A 23,058-nucleotide genomic window follows, 5' to 3' on the forward strand; every position below is an offset into this window, starting at 1 on the left:
TATCTCCATCTTGAAACGATTTTTGATCAAGTGGCCCCATATTTTCATGTTTCACTGGGCCCTGCAAATTACGTAGCCGGTTGGCACCTGGAACACAAACTCCTTCAGTAGCTACCCTGCGCCTTTTCCCGTGATGGGCAGTGGCATTTGTTACCACTGGCTTTTGACATGGAAAGCAACTTCTTAGCTGCTGCATTCAACTCCTGGACATGGAGCATAACAATCTGGATGTCATCAGGCTCGTCAGGCTCAATGTTCACATAACCACAGCCCACCCCTTAGCATCTTGTTCCATTCAGCCATCCCTGAGGGACCCTGATGAAGCCGCTGATGCCCATGGCTGGAGATGACTGGCACAGAGGTTCCAGCTGCCCCAAGAACCGAGGCATCAATTATATAAGTCAAAATGCCATGGCTTACCATTTGGGTCAACGTTTGCAGGATGAGTCCCCAGGTATGTTACTTTCTGGTAAGATCTCTGTGACTTGAAATAGACCTACTAGGTCCCTGATAACATTTTTCAAAATGAAGGGTTAGTATTAAATTTTGAATACCCACTCTGTGCGAGAGAGCCTAGATTCAAGATATGCTCGCTGAAGGTTATATCTGGGAAGGACTGAAGTAGAAGGTAGAGCTGGAAGGAAACAGTCAGAATCCTTCCAGCTTCTGGCATCTGAGTTTAAAATAGTTTCTCCCAACCATTTTGGAGTCAGAATCTCTATATGGCTCTTGGTTTGATGTCATAATGTTGGTCTCTCTATTAAAATGATGTACATATTAATATGTAAAAGGTATATAAATGTGACTATATATATATGATTTATTTATTTAAATAAAGTGACTATAAGCCAGTCAGGACAGATGACTCTCAGTACAGGTGAGGCTAGCTTCCGCCAAAACATTTCTCATGGAGAAGCAGATGTGCTCAGATGAACTTGGGGGCAGGGAGGAGGCAGGATGAGAGGACTCCTGAGGCATAATTGGACCCAGCAAGGGTAGGGAGGAGGCCACACACGGGCCTCAGACTCCTCACCCAGAGTACCAATTGAACTAATCGCCTTCTGCCCTCAGGGGCAAAGATCACAAGCAAGCATCGGTCTTAGAACAAGGCCATACAAACAGAATCCTAATAGGTTATTCTTGAGTAAATACTACTTTTACACTGTTTTATGTAAATACATACAAAACACTCTCCAATTACACAATCTTAGTGTTCCAGCAAGTATTGTGCAATGAGAGCTTTGTAGATGTTAACAGCATGGAGTCCTTTCCTGCTCTTTACTCTGTGTGTGTGTGTGTGACACGTGCGCACAGTCATTAAAGTAATTCCTGTGGTTAAAGCAATCATCAGGTCCACGTGCAATGAAAGAAAGCTATAACTGCGATCCCGCTTCTTAATATTTTGATTTTCTGGTCTATGTACGTCTTCTGGCACTTATAAAATGGTCTGTTCCTCTTGCTACCAATTAATGGCTTTCCAAGGACGATGAGAAAGCAATAAGTGGGATAAGGCAAGCAGCACTGACATGACAGGAGTGGGCACAGCAAGAATCCACAAGGTAAGGGGGACACAAGAAGGAAAGGGAAGCTGCTTACCTTCCCGCCCTTCCCCACCACAGACCACTCTGTGTTTCCACATTGCTAAAATGTTACGCTCTGCTTTATGGACGATTTGAACCCAGATCCCCATGTAAGTCAATGCTCCTGGTGGGGCTCATCTCCGGACCTGGGGTGGAGAGGCAGGGCCCTTTGGACATCACACTCACAAAGACCTCACGTACAGACTTGTGGCTTTACCTCCTAATGAGGCTGCGTACCCTCCCACAGGTACAGAGAGCATTGAAGGCTGCCTTGAATTTGTAAAATATACCCTAACTTTTACAACTCTGCTTTGACATTTCATTTTTTAACGTATTGGAAACCTCAAATAACGGAAGTGACCAGGGTTTCTCTGAACCCTGAAGAGGCCCAAGAGCGTGTGCGCGCGCATATGTGTGTGTGCGTGTGTGTCTTTTTATGTGTATCTGTCCTCCAGTGTACATTTTCATAACTAGATTGGCTGTAACATGCTCAATTAATTAGGGCATACATTTTTATTACCAACAGCACTATTGGTTACATCTTGATCTCCATAAGGAACTGGCCAACCGGGGAGATTAGCGTGAAGTGGCTCATGACTGGAGCGGAACAAAGATGCTGCATAGCCAACACACCTGCTTTGCATGTTTGTGCTTTGTTTATCATAAAACGGGTGGTAATAATAAGGATGTGTAAGAAGACCAGCGTTAATGACAGTGCCAGTGGAGAGTGCGAACAAAAGCCATGACTTTTGAGTAAAAGCTTGATGTAAATTAAACCCTACATTTGTTCAGAGTTTAGGTTTTATAGCTACACAGTTCTGGTTATTAGAAAGACCTTTGCTGTTGAAATCCCTGCAAGAACAATTTCATAGCTTCAAGTGTGAAACTCCCCAGTCACTGATCCCGACTCTTCCCACTAAAGCAATTGCTTTATATTATTGTTTCTGCTGATGTGACCACTTTAGTACAGAACAACGTATTATCATGCAGCTTATACACATGCAACATTTATTAACGCACAGTACGATGATTACTTGTGGCTCAGGAGGTGTTTACAGATAGTATGAAGACGGACATTTTAATTTCAATAGTTGTATATTTATTTTAATGTGTACTTTCAATTTAGGGTAAATTTCACAATTTTCCACTGATGGTAGTGATGCCCAGCTTCCTTTTAAATGTAAGCCAAAAAGTGAGTCAATTTAGAGAAAAATATTGAATAAATAAAAAATGCAGTGGTCTGCTTAGGATAATGCAAAAATCATGAAGGTGCTCTTGCAAATGACCCAAGTTTTGGAAACAATGGGCTCTGTAATAATCAGAAAGATGGAGGCTTTGGGTTGGATTTCTGATAGTGACGATGACCACACTGAACGATCCTGGTGACCAGTGCCACACACATATAGGGCTGCTGCCTGATGCCCCAGGAGCGTACTTTTCCACGTGACACTAATTGGCCCACACAGGAGTGAAACCATGACCCTTCCCTCATTAGCCACAGGCTCAGACCAGCTGAGCTAGCTTGCTCTGGGTCACTGGGGTCCCATGTAGGAAATTACCATTCCAGTGCCCTGTGGTCCTCTCTTAACCCCAACTAATGAATGTCCCATGGAGCCTAATGTCATTCTGGGGGGAGTACACAGCTCTCCTGGCAGTGAAGTTGATGAGAGTCTGAAGTTCTAACCCAGGGAGAGCCAAGTGAGGAAGCACGGAGAGCTCAGGAAGCCTGGGAACAATCTTTCAAGCACCTGTGTGCTAGAAAGGAGGAGAACAACATTCTGCTGTGTCCATTTGTTTGCCAGGCCTGATCTTGGGACATGGAATGCAACCACAAGGGGGTAAAGAATGCTGCTGAGCATCACACCGCCAGGTTATCACAGTATAAATGACATTAAGTCCTTGCTGTTTGGGCCGAGCAGTTGCCATCACCAACCCTATGAGGCAGGTGCTATTATCCCTATTTTAGAGATCAAACTGAGGCTCAGAAGGAACTAGTGAAAGAGCATAGGATAGTGGGCTCCTCCCAGGATTGCCACATTCTGAAATTAACACCTCACCAAGTTGTAGGGAAGTTTTCCAAGATAGGCAGACAGCGGGTCAAACCTTTCTGCTTGGGTCCCCTTTTGGGACTCAGAAGAAATACTACAGGTCTTCACGTGTTCATTTCTTCTGTAACTTTAGCATATCCATAGTTTAGGCTTAAGAAAAGTTTTTTTTAACAAGATGAATTTATAGTCAAGGCCGAGAGAAAGCATTCTTCCCAAGTGTTGGAGAACGTCGGACAGAAAGGGATGGCAGACTTTCTAAATGCATACTGAAGAGCTGGGGTAGACCACTAGTCACTCCATCTTCTTTATAACAAGACTATTGGATCCATCCTCCTTCCAGGGCCAACCTAACTGGTGGGTGAAATACCCCCTGGTGCTCACTTGGCAGCCGCTCTTCCCAGGGCCACAGCTGGCCCACTGCCCTGGAGGTGCCCACCGCCATGGTCCTCTCTGCAAGCCATGAGGCCCCGTGTGCATGTCCACTTTCAGTCAAAGAACAGTGTGAATCAGACAGGATAGAGACGCTGGAAGCAAACCACCAAGCCATATTTTAACTCAGCCCTCTGGTTTCTGATCAGTCTAAGGGGATGACTCTCAGCTTGCCCTCTAAGGTTCATGGTTAGTGCCTGAGAGATTTTGTATTTTTAAGGTGCAGTTGGCTAACAATCAACTTGAAGAGTTGGACAGATGTAGGTGGAATCTCAAATTTGCCATTTATTAGCAGAGATGTTGGAAAGTTACTTAACCTTTCTGTTTTTGTTCCATCACATATATAATAGGAATAAAATCTTCCTCCCAAGGTGGTTGTATCTGAACAAGGTAAGGAATGTACAGTGCTTGGCACAGGGCTGAAATGCTCAAAAACGGCAGTATTTCCTATTGCCTGATCTGTCCTCTGCCCCTTCACGTAGCGTGGCTGAGAGGAACATGATGCAAGCTGCCAAGGTCCAAAAAGGCATGTGATAAAGCTCTTTGCTAAAATCTTATTTCCAGCTATTCGTTTGAAGACCAGTATCCATTTATTATTTCATAGTGTATTTCTCTTCCCCACAGCTGCTGGGAATCATTTCTTGAGGCTGAGAGGTCTTTTGAAGGCCTTGACATAAGTGCTAGGTGTCTTACCAGCACTGCCCACCCACCCCTTCTGCCCCTGGTGCCCACCCTCCAACAACGGACTTCTCTGTGTCTGCGTAAATCTCCCTCTGACTTGGGAGCACGTCTGCTCAGTCTGGGAGCGGAGGCTCCACTCTGCAACCTTTCTCGCCAATGGGCTCTCAGGCATCCACTGTGGGGAACTGAATTGTTTCCGAAAGTGAGACAGCTGCTGAGAAATAGGGGCATCAAGACAGTTTTCCCAGCAGGTGGGAAGAGGCTGGGCGGAGTCGACGGTATCCTGAGACGGAATGAGGAACCCCTGATGTGAGAATAGCAACAGCCTCCCTGAAACACTGGCCACTGGGCAATCTCTTCTCCAGGACTCTTCCCCAAGCACACTCACTGGCTGATCGCCAACAGTCAGGCTTCCTAAGCTTCAAATTAGGTAAATCCAACATTGGCAAGAAACATTTAAGTTGCCACTGGGGTTGATTATAGCTTGTTTTTCCTTCATTATCGCAGACAACTCTGGTGAGCATTTAACAACGGATTGCGGCAGTGACTGGAGATCTGGAGACTCAGGCTCTTCTGGGGCCTCTAGGTGAGCAGTTCTCTTTAGCCCACTGCCACCTAGTGGTAACGGAGCAGACCAGAAAACGTCACTTAGAATCCAGGAGAGAAGGAGCTTGGGTGAGGAACTCCTATCCAGGAAGCACAGGGAAGAGTGATAGATACATCTCATTCCACCGGCCTCCACTCCCCTGCCAATATTTAACTGTCACTGTGTATTTTAAACGTCAAGCCAAGCAACTCTTTTGCCTTTATTTTGATGAATGAGGATATTCTCATTTAATCAGGAGTCTTTGAGATACAAAACAAGCAAGAGCCAGAACTGGAGCCTGTGGGTCTTGCCTCCCTCTCCTCCACTGTGGTGGTTAGAATTTCCTGAATGTCAGCCAAGCCCAACTTAATGTACTCTCTGCAAGTGGGGAACTGGGTCTGGACAGTTAACTTGAGGTTTCCCTCTCTAGGAACCAATGTGATTTTTGTTTGCCCACCTTGCCCGGGTGACATTTCTGGAGGCACACAGAGGAGACCAAGTAATCGACGTGGCAAATTTTTGAGCAGCTTGATTTCCTGTACATGCGCAGAGGAAAGCTGGTGGTAAATTCAGATAATTCTGGAACCATGTGAGGATCAATTAGTCAAACATGGTAAAACCCTCAAAGGGGAGCAGAGTCAACGTGATCTCAGCAGATTGTGAAGATAGTGGATTAATGCCAGTGAGCTAGTAAGTAGAATAAATTCACAGGGCAATTACCATTGCTTGGGGCTTAGAAGAGATAATTCGCAATGTGAGCCAACCTCCTTTTCTAAGCATGAACTTCAAATAAACTCGGAAGAACAAAGCTACCTCAAGGAGAGTGATCTGGATGTGTGTGCTTTGGTAAAGAAAAAGCACAAGGTCACAACAAGGAGACTGCAGAAGGCTTGAGATGTTTTAACTTTCTAGGTCTGTGTCTTCACTCCGTAGCAGGCTCCCTCACCTCTTCCCCTCCACCACTCCCCAAATCAGCAGAGACAGGCAGCCGGCACATGAATACAATCATTTATTACAGTTTCCAGACCTCCATACGACACATCCCCAAAGCAGAACATTGCAAACTGACATTACTAGCAGCAATCCTCCCTAAACAGGAAGGGTTCCGGTGAACTTAACAATTAGGAGTAATTTCAAGACAAGATTACAAGCTATGCTTTTTCTTTTAGCAGCTGGTACATGAACAGGAAACTATAAATACATAGAGTCTTCCAGGGTTAGCTTTGTCTAAAGGACATTAATAAGTCATGGTGCAGAGGGTAACCCCCAGGTTGCCAAACAGAAGGCTACTGCCTTTAGATGTCAGTATGAAATAAGCAAATCACTTTTCAAGACATTGCTTATTATCTGCTTTACTGTCAGGACAACATAAAAAGAACTGGACAGCTGCCCTAGAACCTAGCTCACAAATAATTGCTTAAATAACACCCCTTAAAATTTTTTACACCTTTTTCCCCCTACAGCTCTAAAAACATAACATCAGATATTGGCTCCAAAGGACTAAAAATCAAAAGCAATTGCAATGTATTGGGAATAGCTTTTCTAGCTTTCCTGAAGGACAGTTCCCATATTTTCAGAGTCTTTTTAAAGAAGCACTAACTCTGGTAGCTTATCAAACTTACTTTTTATTCTAAATAAATAAAAGACCAACTGAAGGTCTCAGGTGCGCTCACTTCTTTTCCTCTAGATCTCCGAACCATCCAAAGCCATTTCTCAACAGAGAGCTTTCATTTTTATTGGAGGAGTGCAGGAGAACATACAAACATTTGAAAAATACTCAAAAAACTGAGAACAAAGGTGGCCCAACCCTTCCTCAGAGGCCAGGAAACTGTGACGGGAACCCCAAAGGCTTATCCTAAATTCATCACTCAATTTCCTCTAAAGTAATGACTGACCACCCACATTTGCAACAGTGGCCTATATAGGATTTTCTTGCTTTACAATCACTAAGAAAAGCTGTCTGCCCAGGAAAACACAGGCTGATGAACAGAAGCTACTGAAAAGGGGTCAACTGCATTCTATATCTGGCACAGGAAGAGAAAAATTAAACAGTTGCAAAACCATTATATTTATACTATGATGTTCTTACATGAACCTTGACCTTCCCACAGCAACCATTTCATTCATAAAAAATACAAAGATTGGAAAGCTTTGGGGCAGCACCAGTGACAGCTAGCTGTCTTTGAATGATTTTAATTTTTCTAAAGGCAAAATTTAGAGAAAATTTAAAGAAGTAATTTACAGAACCAATTCTATTTCATGATTTTGCCCATGTCAGCTGCTGTGGGAATAGTGCAAAGAGAAATACAAATATCCACTCTGCATCAAGTTAGATTTCCATTTTTTCTCAAGGGGTGGAAGTGGTATACCTAGATTTCTGCAAGGCTTCTGAGGATTAAGGGCAGCTCATAGCTCATGATCTGACTATCTCTAAAGGTGCGCCTGGACTATTTCCCCACCAGGATAGATGAAACCCCTCCTGACCCACTAACAACACATAGCAAGGACTTCCAGGCACCTAGACTAATGTTAATGGTGTCCGGGCTTTCTGACTTGACATGCACCATGCACAGAGAGCAAGGTACCAACCAGTCTAAAGTCACCTGCCTTCGACACTGCTAACTCTGGCTACCACCTCACAAATGGCACACCTCTGTCACAAGATGGTCTCTGAAAAGAAGCCTAAATGCTTCCCAAATACTAGAACAAACCATTTACAGTGCAAGCTCTCCTGGTGGTAGACCAGTAGGATCACCACTGTGTACAAAGGACGGCATGTGAAATGGTTCTGAGCATGAAAGCACACCTTCCATTTCTCAATCCCTGGTTACTATCTAGCAAAGCCGGATGCTCCTGGGAAGACCTCAGGTGCACAGCAATGCCCTGTGAATTGTCTTGAAAACACATTCCCACATCTAGACATTACTTTGAAGAACCAATGTTGGATTTTCAAAAATAAGTACTATTCCTACCAAGTGTCCCAAGCCCACATCCCTGGAATACTAGAAATCAGTTTCAATTATTTCCATAGCAACTGATTATAATGTCCTAGGTGATCACATTTTTTGAATAACATATACATTATTAGGACTTATTTTTTCTTCTTTTTGAAAAACTTCTCCAATAATAAGGAAAAGACAATAATTAAAAATAACTGACTTCTCTAAAAAAAATAATTATAATGCTTTGTACAAAATAGCACATTACTAGATAGTATTCATTCCAGAATCAAATCACTGTCCAAATGGAATAAATAAACGGGGGCATATGGGCACATATGACAGATCACACACGTTTCAAAATAATTTTCAGAGCCAGAATTGTTAAGTTGGGCAGAAAAGTAAATCAATCCTTACATGGATATATGAAAATTATATGCAAATATGAAAAGCAGCAAGTGTTTAAAATAAATCGGGTTAGATTTAATCAGGCACTAGAAAAATGGAAACTGATTAGACTCCTTTTGATTCCAAATTTCCACTTTATTGGGAAAATCTAGTGTCTATTATAGCTTCTAGCTGAGTGACAAGAGGACAGAGAGATGGGGACCAGCCAAACGGAGGAGATTGGTAAAGAGCAAGAGGGAGGGGCGCCTGATGACTAAACAAGATGACATTAATTGGGGAACTGAGATTTTAGACACAATATTTAGAAGAGAATTTAGATTGGCAGATTCCAAAGATAACTATTCACTTAAGCTTGTAACCTGGAACCTCTCTAAATGTTTAGTGCATCTGATCTGGCTCTAAAGGGTATATTTAAAACGCATTTAAAAACAAAAACAGGGGCTGGTCCTGTGGCCGAGTGGTTAAGTTCACACGCTCTGCTTCGGCGGCCCAGGGTTTCGCCAGTTTGGATCCTGGGCACGGACCTGGCACTGCTCATCAGGCCACGTTGAGGCGGCATCCCACATGCCACAACTACAAGGACCCACAACTAAAAATTATACAACTGTACTGGGGGGCTTTGGGGAGAAGTAAAAATAAAAAAATAAATAAAAATAAAAACAAATAAACAAGAAAACCAAAAAATTCCAAAAACTCCCCTTTGGGGACGTGTCATTTTTAGATGCACACTCTCCCTTTGGAACTATCATATGAACCCCTTGAAAAGCTCAGGGGAATTCTCTCTGATAATGATCAGAACAGGGTGGGCCTGGGAAGTGAGGGAAGCAGCAAAGAAATGTTACTTTTCTCTTACTGAAGATATTTTGAGAACTGCCACTGTCCCTCAGGAGAAAGGAGTGGACTACGGGAAATAGTTCCCGAAGATGCCACTGCCTTCTGGTCACAACAACGTCATCAATATGACACCTACAGAGACTACCCTCTCATGTAGCACCTGCCTTGCTCATAAGACATAGAATTCTTACCAAGCAATGAAACAGAGTTACTAAAAACTATTCATGGCACGTAAACATGTTTGGAGACTTTAAAATGTCTTCCTGAAAATCTTTGTCTCAGGGCTCCTGTGAGGTAGGTGTCTGATGGGGAAAAGCTGAGCACAGAGGGGTGCGTCTGCTCTCCTTGCATTGGATGACAAGCCAGCGGCCCAGGAGGCAGAAGGACCAGGTGTCCCAGCTCCATAGACTTTATGCACCCTGCTGCTCAGAAGGCTTCTCTAAGTTACACAACAAATACAGCAGGGGAAATTTCTCTTTTCAAACATTTTAACTAGTTAGCTATTTCTTATTCTTACTTTGAACATAGGTTATCTAAAATAAAACCAAATATAAACTAACAAAACAAAAAATCAATATTGCCTAACAGTCTGTGTCAAGAAACAGCCTATTCTGCACTGGTGATTGAGAAAGCATATAATAAGATTCAAGTAGAAGCATTAGGGGGTGCTGTGGGGTTCCTGTTACTCAAGCCAGGCTGTGAGTAAAGTGTCCCTTACAGACACCACCCATTGTACTTGTGAGAACCTCTTTGGCCTGACACAAGGGAATAAAACTACCACCCCTGTTTGATGGAAAACCATTCTAGAAGATATTCCACACAGGGCCAGCCCTGCCTGGAAAGGGGACTCTCAGCCGCGTGATGTATCGGCATCATTGAGTTCACGCAGAACTCTTTAAAGCCAGACATGAAGGTCACAGTCCCCTGCCATAAAGCTCCAAGGACAGGTTACACTCCGTACAGAGGGGCAATACACACGGTACATGCACTAGCACCATGCCACAGAAGTGAGAGAGAAGGACAAGAAGCTACCACACGAGCATCTTACAGTCCCATCTGGTATGCCATTCGCAGAAGCTACCTCTGGTTAAGGGGAAGACAGATAATAAGGAGGAGGATAAAACAGAGCTTTCATTGCTGGCTCCTTTGAGCATACAACCTATGCAAACTTCACTCTTACATAAGTTCGTAGCTTTCTGAGATCTTACAGATATTCAAAGATAATACATTACATTTCCTAATCAAGAGAGAATGGTGTAGAGCAAAATTCAAAGGTCAGTTACAACACATGGGTGCAGGGCTCCAGGGCAGCCTATACTGCTACTCTTAGAATGAAATTCCTGAGTACTCAGAGCACTAGCTTTTAGAAATGAGATCACTCTTTTTCGAGCTGGTTTTATCTCCCCCATGCTGTAGTGTCTGTAGAATGAATTCAATTCATACCATGACCCTTAATTCAAATGAAGACCCTATATTTAGTTTGAGTGTCTGAAGTAGACCATGATACCAAAGCAGATGCATGTACCTCTGTACAGACTTTGCCTTGATATTAGTGCAAACACCCACCCGCCCTTCCAAGGCCTATCTCCCCTTCAGGGAGCTCATCTCCCAGAGGGCTTGAGCCTGGCTCTATGCTCCGCACATGCAGGACCAGAGAGGATCATTCCAACTCAGAGTTTCACTGGGATACTAGGATACAGCATAGCAGCAATTCATGCATTTTACTTCTAAAACCAAAGCTCAAGTGAGGCCGAGCTGGTCACTGTGCAAGATGAACCAGGAGGACATTCTCACCTCGAATGAAAATCTGATTTATGTGTCGAGTGAATACCTGCTGGTAATCCACTTTGGGCTTTCGCTTTTTCTTACGGGGCTGGCCCCTGGAAAGGGTGGTAGCCCTGGAAAAGGTACCCCCTGCGCTTGACCCTTCTGTCCGTGTAGTCCTCCCTGATAGCTCTGACCGGGATTCCTCCCTTGTAGACGCCTGCAGGGAAGAAGGGACGGAGCGGGAACGCTTGCGTGAGCCCCGGTCAGTGTCTCCTCTTCCCCACACTGAAGCCACCTTCCAAGTGGATGTCTGGGAGTATCTGGACAGAGTGGAGTCTTCAACTGCAGACTTAGAATCTGCTTCCTTCTTGGAGGAATCTTGAAGTCTTAGTCGATCAAACAGCTATAAGGAAAGCAATGACAAATATCAGCCTTCTCTTCTAGCCTTCAACATCCCTCTTTTAATACACAGAAAAAAGACCAGATTCCTTAATTAAGCTCTGTGGACTTCTTGCTTGGCAATTCTTAAAAAGTTAGTAATGAATTTTCTACTTCCAGCCATAGCTCAGATAAGTCATTAAGTATGTCAAGAGAAAAGGCACTTGCTTATTTCTATAGTATAAAACTAAAAGACTTTTAAGCCTTATAAGAAGGAACTTGTTGCTCAAACAACATGCAGGTCAGAAGCACAGACTCATGTGAGATTAGCTGGATGCACAGAAGAGAGACTAAGGAAGACTTTGGTCCAGGCATGGCTGGTTGACAGCAACACGGCTTTCCCGCTAGGAAACCCCAGTCACCGGGCTCAGTGACCTTGATTCTTAACCCTGAAAGTATGCTGGGGGCTCAGGAAGTGGGGAGCCGCCTACCCTCGTGAGAGTCAGTGAAGAGTCCCGTTCATATGCTTTGCCTAGCACAGGTTTCCGGTAGGTCTCATCCACGTCAGTAAGTGCCTAGAGAAACAGCCCAAAGGGGAAAAAACGAGGCAGAATTAAAGACATTATTTTTACAGCTTTCAGGAAAACTTTAAAAAGGCAGAATAACATCTAATTGTAGCAGAACTAAACTTAACAGGTGACTCAGCTCTGGGGCAGGAAAAAATGGTAATACCGGGCAGATTCCGAGTAGGATTTCCCAGCTGCTACCAGCACAAAAGACACGCTTCTTCTATGGTGAGCGGCCTTTACAACTGCACGGCACAGGTTCTTAAATCCGGGGAGCAGAACCATCTAGGAAGCTTATTAATTATAAATCCAAGGCTACTCTTCTAGAGATTCTGACTCAGGAGGTCTGGAACGAAGCCCAGAAACTTTCTGTTTTGACCAGAAACCTCATAATGCTGAGGCAGGACGGCCTTAGAGCACACTCTGAGAAACACTACTCAACTGCTTCCTTCCCTCTTCAGCTTCTACATCTTATCACAGCAGTCAACAGAGATGAACGATGGCTGCCCACAGAATTGCTAGTGAATTCTTGCCACTGAGAGATCAACCTCACCGCACAGGTGTTAGACTCAAATGAGACTGTGTATGAGAAATTACTATGAAAAGTGTACATCACCTTACAAACAGAAGCTGGCAGTATAATCGTTACCATCCAGTCATCAAGTATACCCTCTCAAATCTTCCCCCCAAAGGTAAAATTCTAATAGAATATTTCTTCCTACATTTTAGAGATGAAAAAACTGAGGCTGAGAGAAATTATCTTGCCTAGAGTCACACAGCTACCAAGTGGTAAAACTAGGCTTAAAGTCCGGGTTTTCTGATTCCATAGCAGTTGAAAACATGGTTTTAAGAGTCAGAAAGACCTGGGATCAAGTCCTGGTACTTCCACTTACTAACAGTGTGATCTTGGGCTAATCTTCCACTAGCTCTAGCCTCAATTTCTTCATCTGTGAAATGGAATAGTAATACACCTTCAACTCAATAACTGAGATAATCTATATAAAGTCTTTAGTATAGTATCTGGCACACAGTCAGGGCTTAATAAATATTAGCAACTATTATTATCCAGGAGAATGCAGGGATGCAGATAAAGCACAGGGAAAAGAAAAGTTGGAGATGGAAGACCATATGGAAAAGCAGCACTGGAAAGCCCTGGTGGCTCCTATTTTAACTGCGTCGTATTATGGTTGTGCTGTAATACATCCCTTCTCTCCTACAAACGTCCAGTGAACACCCTCAGATGGCTGGGGGCACGTGGTACACTTCTTCATAAGGAAACATCATGCAAAGTGGCTTGTTTATTAATATGTCTGCCTCCCATCTATCCTTATCTATTGTTCCCAAAACTGTAGAGTGAAAGTTCCTTTCTGAAATTTCTGTACCTAGCACTGTGCCCAGCCCATGGGAAGTCAATGTATATTTTTAAATGAATCAAAGAATGGTTGCTGGGAAATCCATATAAAATTACCAAACAGATGAAATAAGTAACTACTCCTTAAGGCTAGGTTTCTCAACCTTGACACTGATGACATTTTGGACCAGATCATTCTTTGTTGTTGGGGCGCTGTCTTTGAATTACAGGACGTCCGGCAGCATCCCTGGCCTCTACGCACTAGATGCCAGTAGCACTCCATCCCATAGTTGTGATCTTCAAAAACATGTCCCCAGACAGTGCCAAATGTCCCCAGGAGGGAGAGAAGGGCAAAACTGCCCCAGTTGAAAGCCTCTGTCTGAAGGAACATGAAGCAATAAAAAGAACTTTGTTGTGCTGGCCAAGAGAATGCAAAGATTCCAGTTCCTCTGGGAAGTTATTCTGTAGGTTTTGGTGAATTAGGTTACTCAGGTCGACAACAGATTTAATCCCTAGGAGGTCCTCCAGCCCCGTGAGAAAGGCTTAATTACCATATTCCAGAACTTGTCAAATGCGACGAGGAAGCCCGTACAGACGCCCCGCAGTCCCTTGAACGTGCGGACGTGAACATTCACCTTCACCCCCTCCCGGATACAGCGATGCAGTTCACCCAGAGGGCTGCCTTCGTGCACTGGAACAAGAGAACGGTCAGCATGGCATGAAGATCTGCTCTCATTCCCCAGATTAACTACCAAGACCCCCCAACCATCTCTGGCAGCACAAGGCAACATGGTGCAGAGGCAATCTCACCGCGGGAGCTGGAAGGCCCAATGGACAACACTGCTAGTACAGGCAACATACACTGAAACGAGGCAAGACTCCACCAGAATGTGGGTAAACCACACGCATGGCTGTCATCCAAATGTTCCACTACCTATATAGCTTATTTCTCTGATGTCACTAATTCTAAGTTGGACCATCATTTAAAAGCTTTTTTGGACAAAACAGAAAGACCACATTAAATATACACATGAACAGCTAGATTGTTCTCAATTCTGTGCCTTGTTAGGCAATTTTTTTTTTCCAGGACAGTTCTCATGAATCTCATGAATGTAATCCTCTAAGAGAATGGCCTTTTGGCCCCCCTAGTCTGAACTACTCCATGCACAAGCTCTCTGGGGTCACTAATGTTTCAATGCACATCATCTTCACATTAGGAGGAAGACTGGTTGTATTCCAAGCCTTGATGGTATAAAGACACCTACTGAGCATCTGGCTCCTATGAGACTGCTGATAAGCATCATGCAAAAAGAGCAGTATGACAATTTATGGCAAAAATATTGGGACTATCAATTGCAGCTTTTACTATGATGGATTCTTTTTTTCAGAGCTTGGGAGCAGGAATGAATTTTATTTTTATTACTTCATGTTAACTTAGCCTTCACAGTATGCTGGCTATACTATATAAAACCTCCCAAAAGAAAACCACACACATACAGACACACATTCTTACACTCACACATACACAGTCTCAATTTTTCCCTCCCAAGCTTGCAAGGAAAATTCTTTGGCAATTATTGCCATTAATAGTAAACAAACAAAAAAGCTCCCTTTGTTTTGTTCTCAGTGGCAAAAGGGGAAGAAGAGTCCTGCACTTAGTGTGGATAACTAGGTTGATTACTCATGCTCTCCTTATCCCCCACTCATGGACTGGCTTATAAATGATGGCAGGGATGAAATTACAAAAGAAAATACTCTTGGAAGAAAGTGACATAGCAGGTGAGAGGTAGGAGCTTATGCCAGATTGAAGATTCAGCAAGAAGGCACAGTTGGAGGCAGAGTGGCAGAAACAGCGGCCTTGGAAAGGAACATGAGAACCTTGGTCTGACCTTCATCATCTACCCTTCCTCTGTAGAGGCAAGATTTTAAAATTCTTTGAACTTTTGATTTATATGGGTATGTGTGTGTGCGTGTGTGTGCATGTACACATATCTGTATGTGTTACAGACTGTGTTACGTCAAGCATTGTAAACAACTTTTCATTTTAACTAGTTGTGTGACCTTGGTGAGTAACTTTCTCTACCAGTCTGAATTTCCTCATTCATAAGTTGAGGTTAGAATAGTTAACTTCCAGATTCATTTTAGGAATAAGTCTCTATAATTCAATTCCTTAGAAACTGATTACAATGCCTGGATTACTCCCATTACTTACACACATTCACTGCACGCGCCCCTCTCCACCCCGCCAACCACCACCACTACACACACAGGTGTTTCCATGAAGAGTGGAAAGACTATTCCTCTTCTAACTTGGAGAAAAACAGGGGCACAACTTCCCCCCCAAACCCCCAAGACAGAGAGAAAGGACAAGCATATATCTTAACAACAATTTCTTATTCTAACTAAACAAATGGCAAACTCAAGTCTTTCAACTCTCACATCTCTTGATTTTCTTTTTCTTCCAAAGATTTAATAAGGTGTAATTTCAGGGAGCACTTCTGTCCTTGTGTCATCAAAAATATACTAGCACCACCTATCAGAGCAAACTGCCAAGGCGAAAACGAGCTCCACATTCTGAATGAGAATGCACCCTCTGAATCTCCTCCAGGAGGCTCTGTGACAGACTCCATATGGAGCTCAAGTCAGGCTTCTGAAACTTAATATGACAATAAATAAATAAATAAATAAATACACACAGGCTTCTAAAACTTAAGACAAACACACACACACACACACCCTTTATTTTTAAGAAAGTTATTCTTCCAAATCCCCTTCTCCACTGCCACTACTTTGGGCTACACCCTTCCAAATACAGGTCAATAGATTCTCAATAAGTCAGACCTGCCCTTTCCTTTCTCTTTCCACAACCAAAAATACAGTCCAGAGCCTCAGCAGATGACTGGTTTACTGCAACAGCCTCCTAGCTCCCATCAATCACATCAACAACATCATTGTCATCACTGTCACCATCATGATCATCAATTACTGAGCCCTTGGTACGAGCCAGGCCCTGAGGGAAGTTTAACTTTACATACATTATCTTATTTAATCCTCACAACTCTAACACATGGGTACTGTTATTCCACCCCATTTTATAGATGAGCAAACTGAGGCCCAGAAAGGTTTAAATAATTGGCTCAAGGTTACTGACCTAGCAAACAGCTCAGCCAACACTGAATAGAGGCAGGTTATATGCATCCTGACCGGGGGCTTTTAATCATGACAGTCTAAAAATAATAATAACCACAACAACAACCTACAACAATAACAGTGACATTTAACATTCATTGAGAACTTCCCTACGTGGTAGGGAACATCACTACTGTAAATGCTTTAAATGTGTTAAGTAACCTAAACCTCACAACTCATTTTATAGATGAGGAAACTGAGGCCCCAAAGAGTTTAAATAACTTGTCTAAAGGAAAACAGCTGGAAAGTGGAGAGGCCAGTGTTCAGACGCAGGCAGTCAAACCCCTGAGCCTGAGCTGTGCTCTACCCACCAAAACATTTTACTACTGGAAACTCAGCTCCTAGAAACATCGGCCCAAAAGTGCTTTTGCTTAAGAATATACAGCATGGTTCCCACTCTCTAGCATAACAAACTCAAACAGAAACTCTTTGGTTTGGGTCTTCAAAGCATTCTAGCAACAAATCCCTCTCTGGACCCAAATTCAGTTCTCATTGCTCTGGACAGGAACCCTCGCATCACATATGCAGCATCCTCCACTCACCAAAACAAGCAAGGAAATATGAGAATGTACTCTCTTCGCTCTCCTGAGATGAACATACTGGTTAAGCACATGGGCCCCGGAGTTGGACAGACTCAGGTTTAAGTATCACCTGCAAACTCACTAGCTATGTGACCCTAGGCAAGTAGTTAAGCTCAAGGAGCCTCAGTTTCCTCATCGATAAAGTAGTATCCAGGGGAAAAATGAGATATAATGTATCTAAAGGGCTTAGCAAAGTGTAAAGCACAGATGTGCTCAATAACAGTAGCTATTATTAGCAACAATAAAATGATCACCTGACTTACAAAGGGGCAGGGGGAAACTTTCTGAGGTGATAGACATGTTCTGTCTTGATCGTGGTGGTCAGTTTCACGACTATACCAAAATTTGCCAAAACTCACTTTAAAAAAGGTGAATTTTCTATCTAGGAATAAATTTAACCAAGGAGGTGAAAGACTTATATAATGAAAACTATAAGGCGTTATTGAAAGAAATTGATGATGACATAAAGAAATGGAAGGATATTCCATGCACATGGACTGGAAGAATAAACATAGTTAAAATGTTCATACTAACTAAAGCAGTCTACAGACTCAATGCAATCCCAATAAGAATCCCAATGACACTCTTCACAGACATAGAACAAACAACGGAGAAAGGAAAGTCTCTTCAATAAATGGTGTTGGGAAAACTGGACAGCCACATGCAAAAGAATGAAAGGAGATCATTACCTTTTTGCCGTACACAAAAAGTAACTCAAAATGGATCAAAATCTTGAAAGTAAGACCTGAAACCATAAAACTATAAGAAAATATAGGCAGTACACTCTTTGACATTGGTCTCAGAAAGATCTCTTCGAATACCAGGTCTACTCAGACAAGGGAAACAAAAGAAAAATAAACAAGCGGAACTTCATCAGACTAAAGAGCTTCTGCAAGGCAAAGGAAACCAGGATCAAAGTGAAAGGACCACCCACCAAGTAGGAGAAAATACTTGCAAATCATATATCCAACAAGGGGTTAATCTCCAAAACATATAAAGAACTCACACAACTGAACAACAAAAAAACAAATAACCCGATCAAAAAATGGGCAGAGGATATGAACAGACATTTTTCCAAAGGAGATATACAGATGGCTAATAGGCACATGAAAAGATGTTCAACACCACTAATCTTCAGGGAAATGCAAGTCAAAACTACACTAAGATATCGCCTTATTTCCAATAGAACGGCTGTAACCACCAAGACAAAAAAATAACAAATGTTGGAAAGGTTGTAGAAAAAAGGGAACCCTCATACACTGCTGGTGGGAATGCAAACTGGTACAGCCACTCTGGAAAACAGTAAGGCGATTTCTCAAAATATTAAAAATAGAAATACCATATGACCCACCTATCCCACTACTGGGTATTTATCCAAAGGACTTGAAATCAACAATTCAGAGGTTTATGCACCCCTATGTTCATTGCAGTATTATTCACAATAGCCAAGATGTGGAAGCAACCCAAATGCCCATCGACTGATGAGTGGATAAAGAAGATGTGGTGTGTATATACATATATATAATGGAATACTACTCAGGCATAAAGACAAAATCCTCCCATTTGCAACAGCATGGACGGACCTTGATGGTGTGATGTTAAAGGAAATAAGCCAGACAGAGAGAGATAAACACCATATGATTTCACTCACATGTGGAAGATAAACGAACACACGGACAAGGAGAACAGTTTAGTGGTTACCAGAGGGTAAGGGGACTGGGGGTGGGCACGAGGGGTGAAGGGGCACATTTATACGGTGACTGACAAATAATAATAAAGTACAACTGAAATTTCACAATGTTATAAACTACCACCTTCAATAAAAAAATTGCTAACCATAAAAAAAAAGAGGTGAATTTTCTACATATAAATTACACCTCAATAGCCTGATTTTCAAATAATTACTGTCATCCTCAACTATGGCCTTCCTTAACTTCAAGACCTAAAGCTGACCTCTTAAAGGAACTTTCTTAAATAAATCTAATCCTCACCTATGCTTTTGTCCTTTCTTTTTCTTTCTGAAGGTCATCGACTCTGTGATGGCTACTCATCTCTATCATGTACGGCCAACTGTTTCCAGAGGCGTGACTAAAATTTTCAGTGTGTTGGACACATTCTCTGAGACCTTGATTTCAGACATATATTTAGTCGTGGGAAGTCGACAAAGCTGGCCTTTACGAAGCTCTGTCATAGCAGACTACATAGAAATATTTCTTTTCCTTGGTAATCTCGGTAGCAAAGCAATAACTGGCCAAATGGAAAGAAATGTTACCATCTGAGACTTGAAGTGCATTTCAACCATGTACAGCTGCACAAAGCATAGGCAGAATAAGGCCCCCCAGGCTGCTCCCACTTTAAGAACATGCATACTCTATCTGTGTTACTGCTGGGCAAGCGAGCTGGGGTAAACTCTGGCTTGGGTGGGGATGCTCAGGCACAAGAAATCACCTGACAAAGGCACCCTCCACAGCACACAGCTTTTCAGGATGTTTCTTTCTCAATAAACACATTTCTAGGAATGAAACAAAATATCCCCTTGCTTAGCACAACCTTCCATTCCAAAGGCAGTGATTTAATAATGTCACAATTTAGCTATCAGGATACAGATGCTCTGAATGGCTAAGTAGGTCATGGTGTTCACCCGGCAGATGTCAGAACTGCTTGCCAGATGACAAAAGATATAACTCTGGGTTGTTTTTATTCCATTTATACAAGACCTAACTCACACATTAGCAACCTCTGCTATTTACAGCTTTACTCCAAGGAACTCTTAGGAGGCTCCAAGAAATCCCCGTGTGCCATTTACACCTTCAGAACTGAAAATAACCCGCGCATATGGTGGTAATAGGAGCCTGACAGACACAGTCCTGCACCCAGCCTGGCAGAGCGGCTGTAAAACACTCTCTGTCTTAGGGGCACTTTGTGGTCGCTGCATTCCAACATTCGTGATTTGGTAACGTGAACACAAGTGTATCAAGACCCTGGGGCCCTTCTCCCGTTTACAGAAACCGAGAATGAGCTGTCAACGTGCAGGGGTTATCACATTTTGTCCCCTTTGCTATCTGAACAGATCTCTCCACACTCCATCCCATCATCCTCAAACCCCACTGACCAAACACTCTCCTTCCCCCGATACAGGCTGTCACCACCTCCTCCGTCTGTGGTCTCCAAGACCTCCCACCACCTCTGCAGAGCCTCCCTATGACGTCCTGTTTCCAGGCCCCCCGCCCTCTCCACACCCCATCACTGCTGCAGCTCCTCTCCACAGCCTCCACATCACCCCTGTAACCACGACCACGGACCCCATCATCTCTGCAGACCTCCTCCACCTGTTACCCAGGCGGCCCCTCCCCAGGGCTCCTTATGCCCTCTACAGCCTCCACTCTTCCCCCACCGCTCTTGCAGACCCTTCTGCAGCCAAGACGACACTCCCCACGCCCCCGTTACCCACAGGACTCAAGCAGAACCTCCCCACGGTCCCCGATTATCTCTGCAAACCTTCACCCAGACCCTGCCCCTCGGACGTGCAGCCCTGCGCCCAGCCCCGTCCAGCCCGCAGAGCCCCCTCGGCCGCCCGCTTCCGGACCGCGGGCCGAACTCACAGGGCATCCGCGTGAGCACGTTGCGCGGCGCCTTCCTGCTCCGAGCCGGACCCCGGCGGCGCGCCCCGGCGGCCCCGGCGGCCCCGGCGGCCCCATCCCCTTCCTCCTTGGCCACCATGAGGCGGCGGAGGCGCTGGATGCGGTCGGAGTCCGGGGCGGGGGCGTCCGGGCGGCGGCGGGTCCTGCCCGAGGGCCCGGCGGCGGCGGGGCCCCCCGAGCCCGCGGCCGCGCCCCGCGCCCGCCCGCGCCCGCCGCCCCGGCTGCCGGTCCGGAGGAAGCTCTCATACTCGGCCAGGTTGTTGAAGCAGGGCGCGTTGGGGTAGGGGATGGGAGGCAGGCGCGGCGCGTACAGGGCCAGCAGCGGGTCGAAGCTGTCAGAGCTGACGTCCAGGCGCGGGCTGGGCGGGCGCGCGGGGCTCCCGGCGCCAGCCGGCCTCGCCCCCCGCTCCCGCTCCTCCATGTTTGAAAGGCCCGCAAGCCGAGGCCGATGGGAAGAAGGAGCGGAGCCGCCAGAGGGCGGCACTGCGCAGCCGCGGCGCGGGGCCTCACTGCGCCCGAGCGGCCGCCGGGGGGCAGCATCTGTCCGCGCTCTGCCCCGCCGGGGGCGTGGCGGGACACTGCGACCCGCCGGGCCCCCAGCGGCTCAGCGCCCGGTGACAGGTTAATCTGCTTTAAAGCAGTATTTCTCCATCTATATTATCACTTGGGTGTTTGTTAACAGTCCAGATTCCCTGGGGATGAAGCCGAGACCGGCGTTTTAACAAGCTCCCCAAGCCTTTGCTCTCTGGAAGTGCAGGCTACCCGCAGCTGGAGCTGGCGGGAAGAGGGCAACCAAGGTCCCCGTTTGCTTTCCTGCTGAGTTCCACTGGGGGTAGCCCATCTGGACTCAAATTACTTAGCTTCTCTGCGTCTTTACAATCTCATCTGAAATATGATAGAAATAGTACCTACCTCATAGAATTGTCCTAAGAATGAAGAGAGTGTGGATGTAGAGTGCATAATAAATGCTCTGTGAACGTTAGGTAATTTTTGGTTAAAAGGACAGTGAAACTATGAAGGATGGGTGGATCCCATTGCTCCATTTCCTACACCCTATGGAAAAAGTAATTGGCACTAACACCAGAGACCTTGGTATTCAAGAAAATTCATTCTATCACTGATTTTCTCAGCATTGTTAAGCAACTGGAGGAAGTGAGGATCCAGCTCTTGGAAGACAGGATGATGGAGGACTTACCAGACCTGGTTGCACTTTATAGACACCGTTCAGGAAGCCATTTGTTTTTGGATATTAAAGTATCGACAGCAAAGGCCCAGGTATTACCCCCGCATCTAACAGACCTAAGATGTTTCCAGTCACCTATACGCCACACAAATAATTTTAACTACCACCACTCCCCCAAACTATTAACTAGTATTAATTCTATACTAGCTGCTTTTGTGTGTATTTTAAAGTTTCCTTAGATTTGGAAAGGAAGCCTGAGAGAATACTATTCTTTACCTTAAGAGAACAAGATGAAAATTAATATACAAATGTGCAATATATACATACTGCAACAAGGAAAATGTGAAAACCACTGAGCGTCGAGCTTCTAAGTAATGGCACTACAGGGTAAGTTATGGCATGAGTATTAAGCCCAGGATATTCCTTTGCTCAAACTCCCTGCCCAAGAAACTCAAAGTTGCAAATTGCTGACAATTCAATGAATAAGGGCTTGTTCCCATATCTTATGACAAATTGTGATAGCTTTTGTAGTATCATATAGCATCCACAGAAAGCCTATTTCTTTAAATGGCTTTGTCTCGGAAGTTTGTACTCTAATGCCTATGTGTATCTATATTTATTTTGATATAAAATGCTATAAATTGACTTACCACTAAGTTACATTTGCCAGTCAAGAGCTACATTATCTTACTGCTTCACTTGGCCTACCACAGTGTATCTTGTTGTCCAAAGTGCAGTAGATGGACACCCAAAGATAGGCATCAGAAGCCTTTGGGGTTGAAAATCTGAACCCCAAATCTTCATGGGAGAGGGAGCCTGGAGTCAGCATTTAAAACAAGCGTTCCAAGTAATTTTTGTATCCAGAAGTCTGTGAACCACTCCTCTGATGAAGGTATG

At 44.3% G+C, this 23,058-nt stretch overlaps 1 protein-coding gene and 1 long non-coding RNA gene across 2 annotated transcripts; one reads left to right on the forward strand and one right to left on the reverse strand.

Annotated features, from left to right (window-relative positions):
- Positions 1-6,318: 6,318 nt before the first annotated feature.
- On the reverse strand, positions 6,319-21,420 carry LSM11 (LSM11, U7 small nuclear RNA associated). Its single transcript, XM_023617315.2, has 4 exons — positions 20,940-21,420; positions 14,119-14,258; positions 12,142-12,225; positions 6,319-11,675 (listed from the first exon to the last, which is right to left on the reverse strand). Exons 1-4 carry the CDS (start codon positions 21,397-21,399, stop codon positions 11,265-11,267), a joined length of 1,095 nt encoding a protein of 364 aa, XP_023473083.1. The 5' UTR covers positions 21,400-21,420; the 3' UTR covers positions 6,319-11,264.
- Positions 21,421-22,108: 688 nt separating this feature from the next.
- Positions 22,109-23,053, forward strand: LOC111767749 (uncharacterized). Its single transcript, XR_002799556.2, has 3 exons — positions 22,109-22,253; positions 22,392-22,548; positions 22,894-23,053. It is a non-coding gene; the product is annotated as an uncharacterized lncRNA (long non-coding RNA).
- The last annotated feature ends 5 nt before the right edge of the window (positions 23,054-23,058 follow it).

This window comes from Equus caballus, chromosome 14 (assembly GCF_041296265.1).
Source record: "Equus caballus isolate H_3958 breed thoroughbred chromosome 14, TB-T2T, whole genome shotgun sequence".
In the NCBI taxonomy this organism is placed as follows: Eukaryota; Metazoa; Chordata; class Mammalia; order Perissodactyla; family Equidae; genus Equus; species Equus caballus.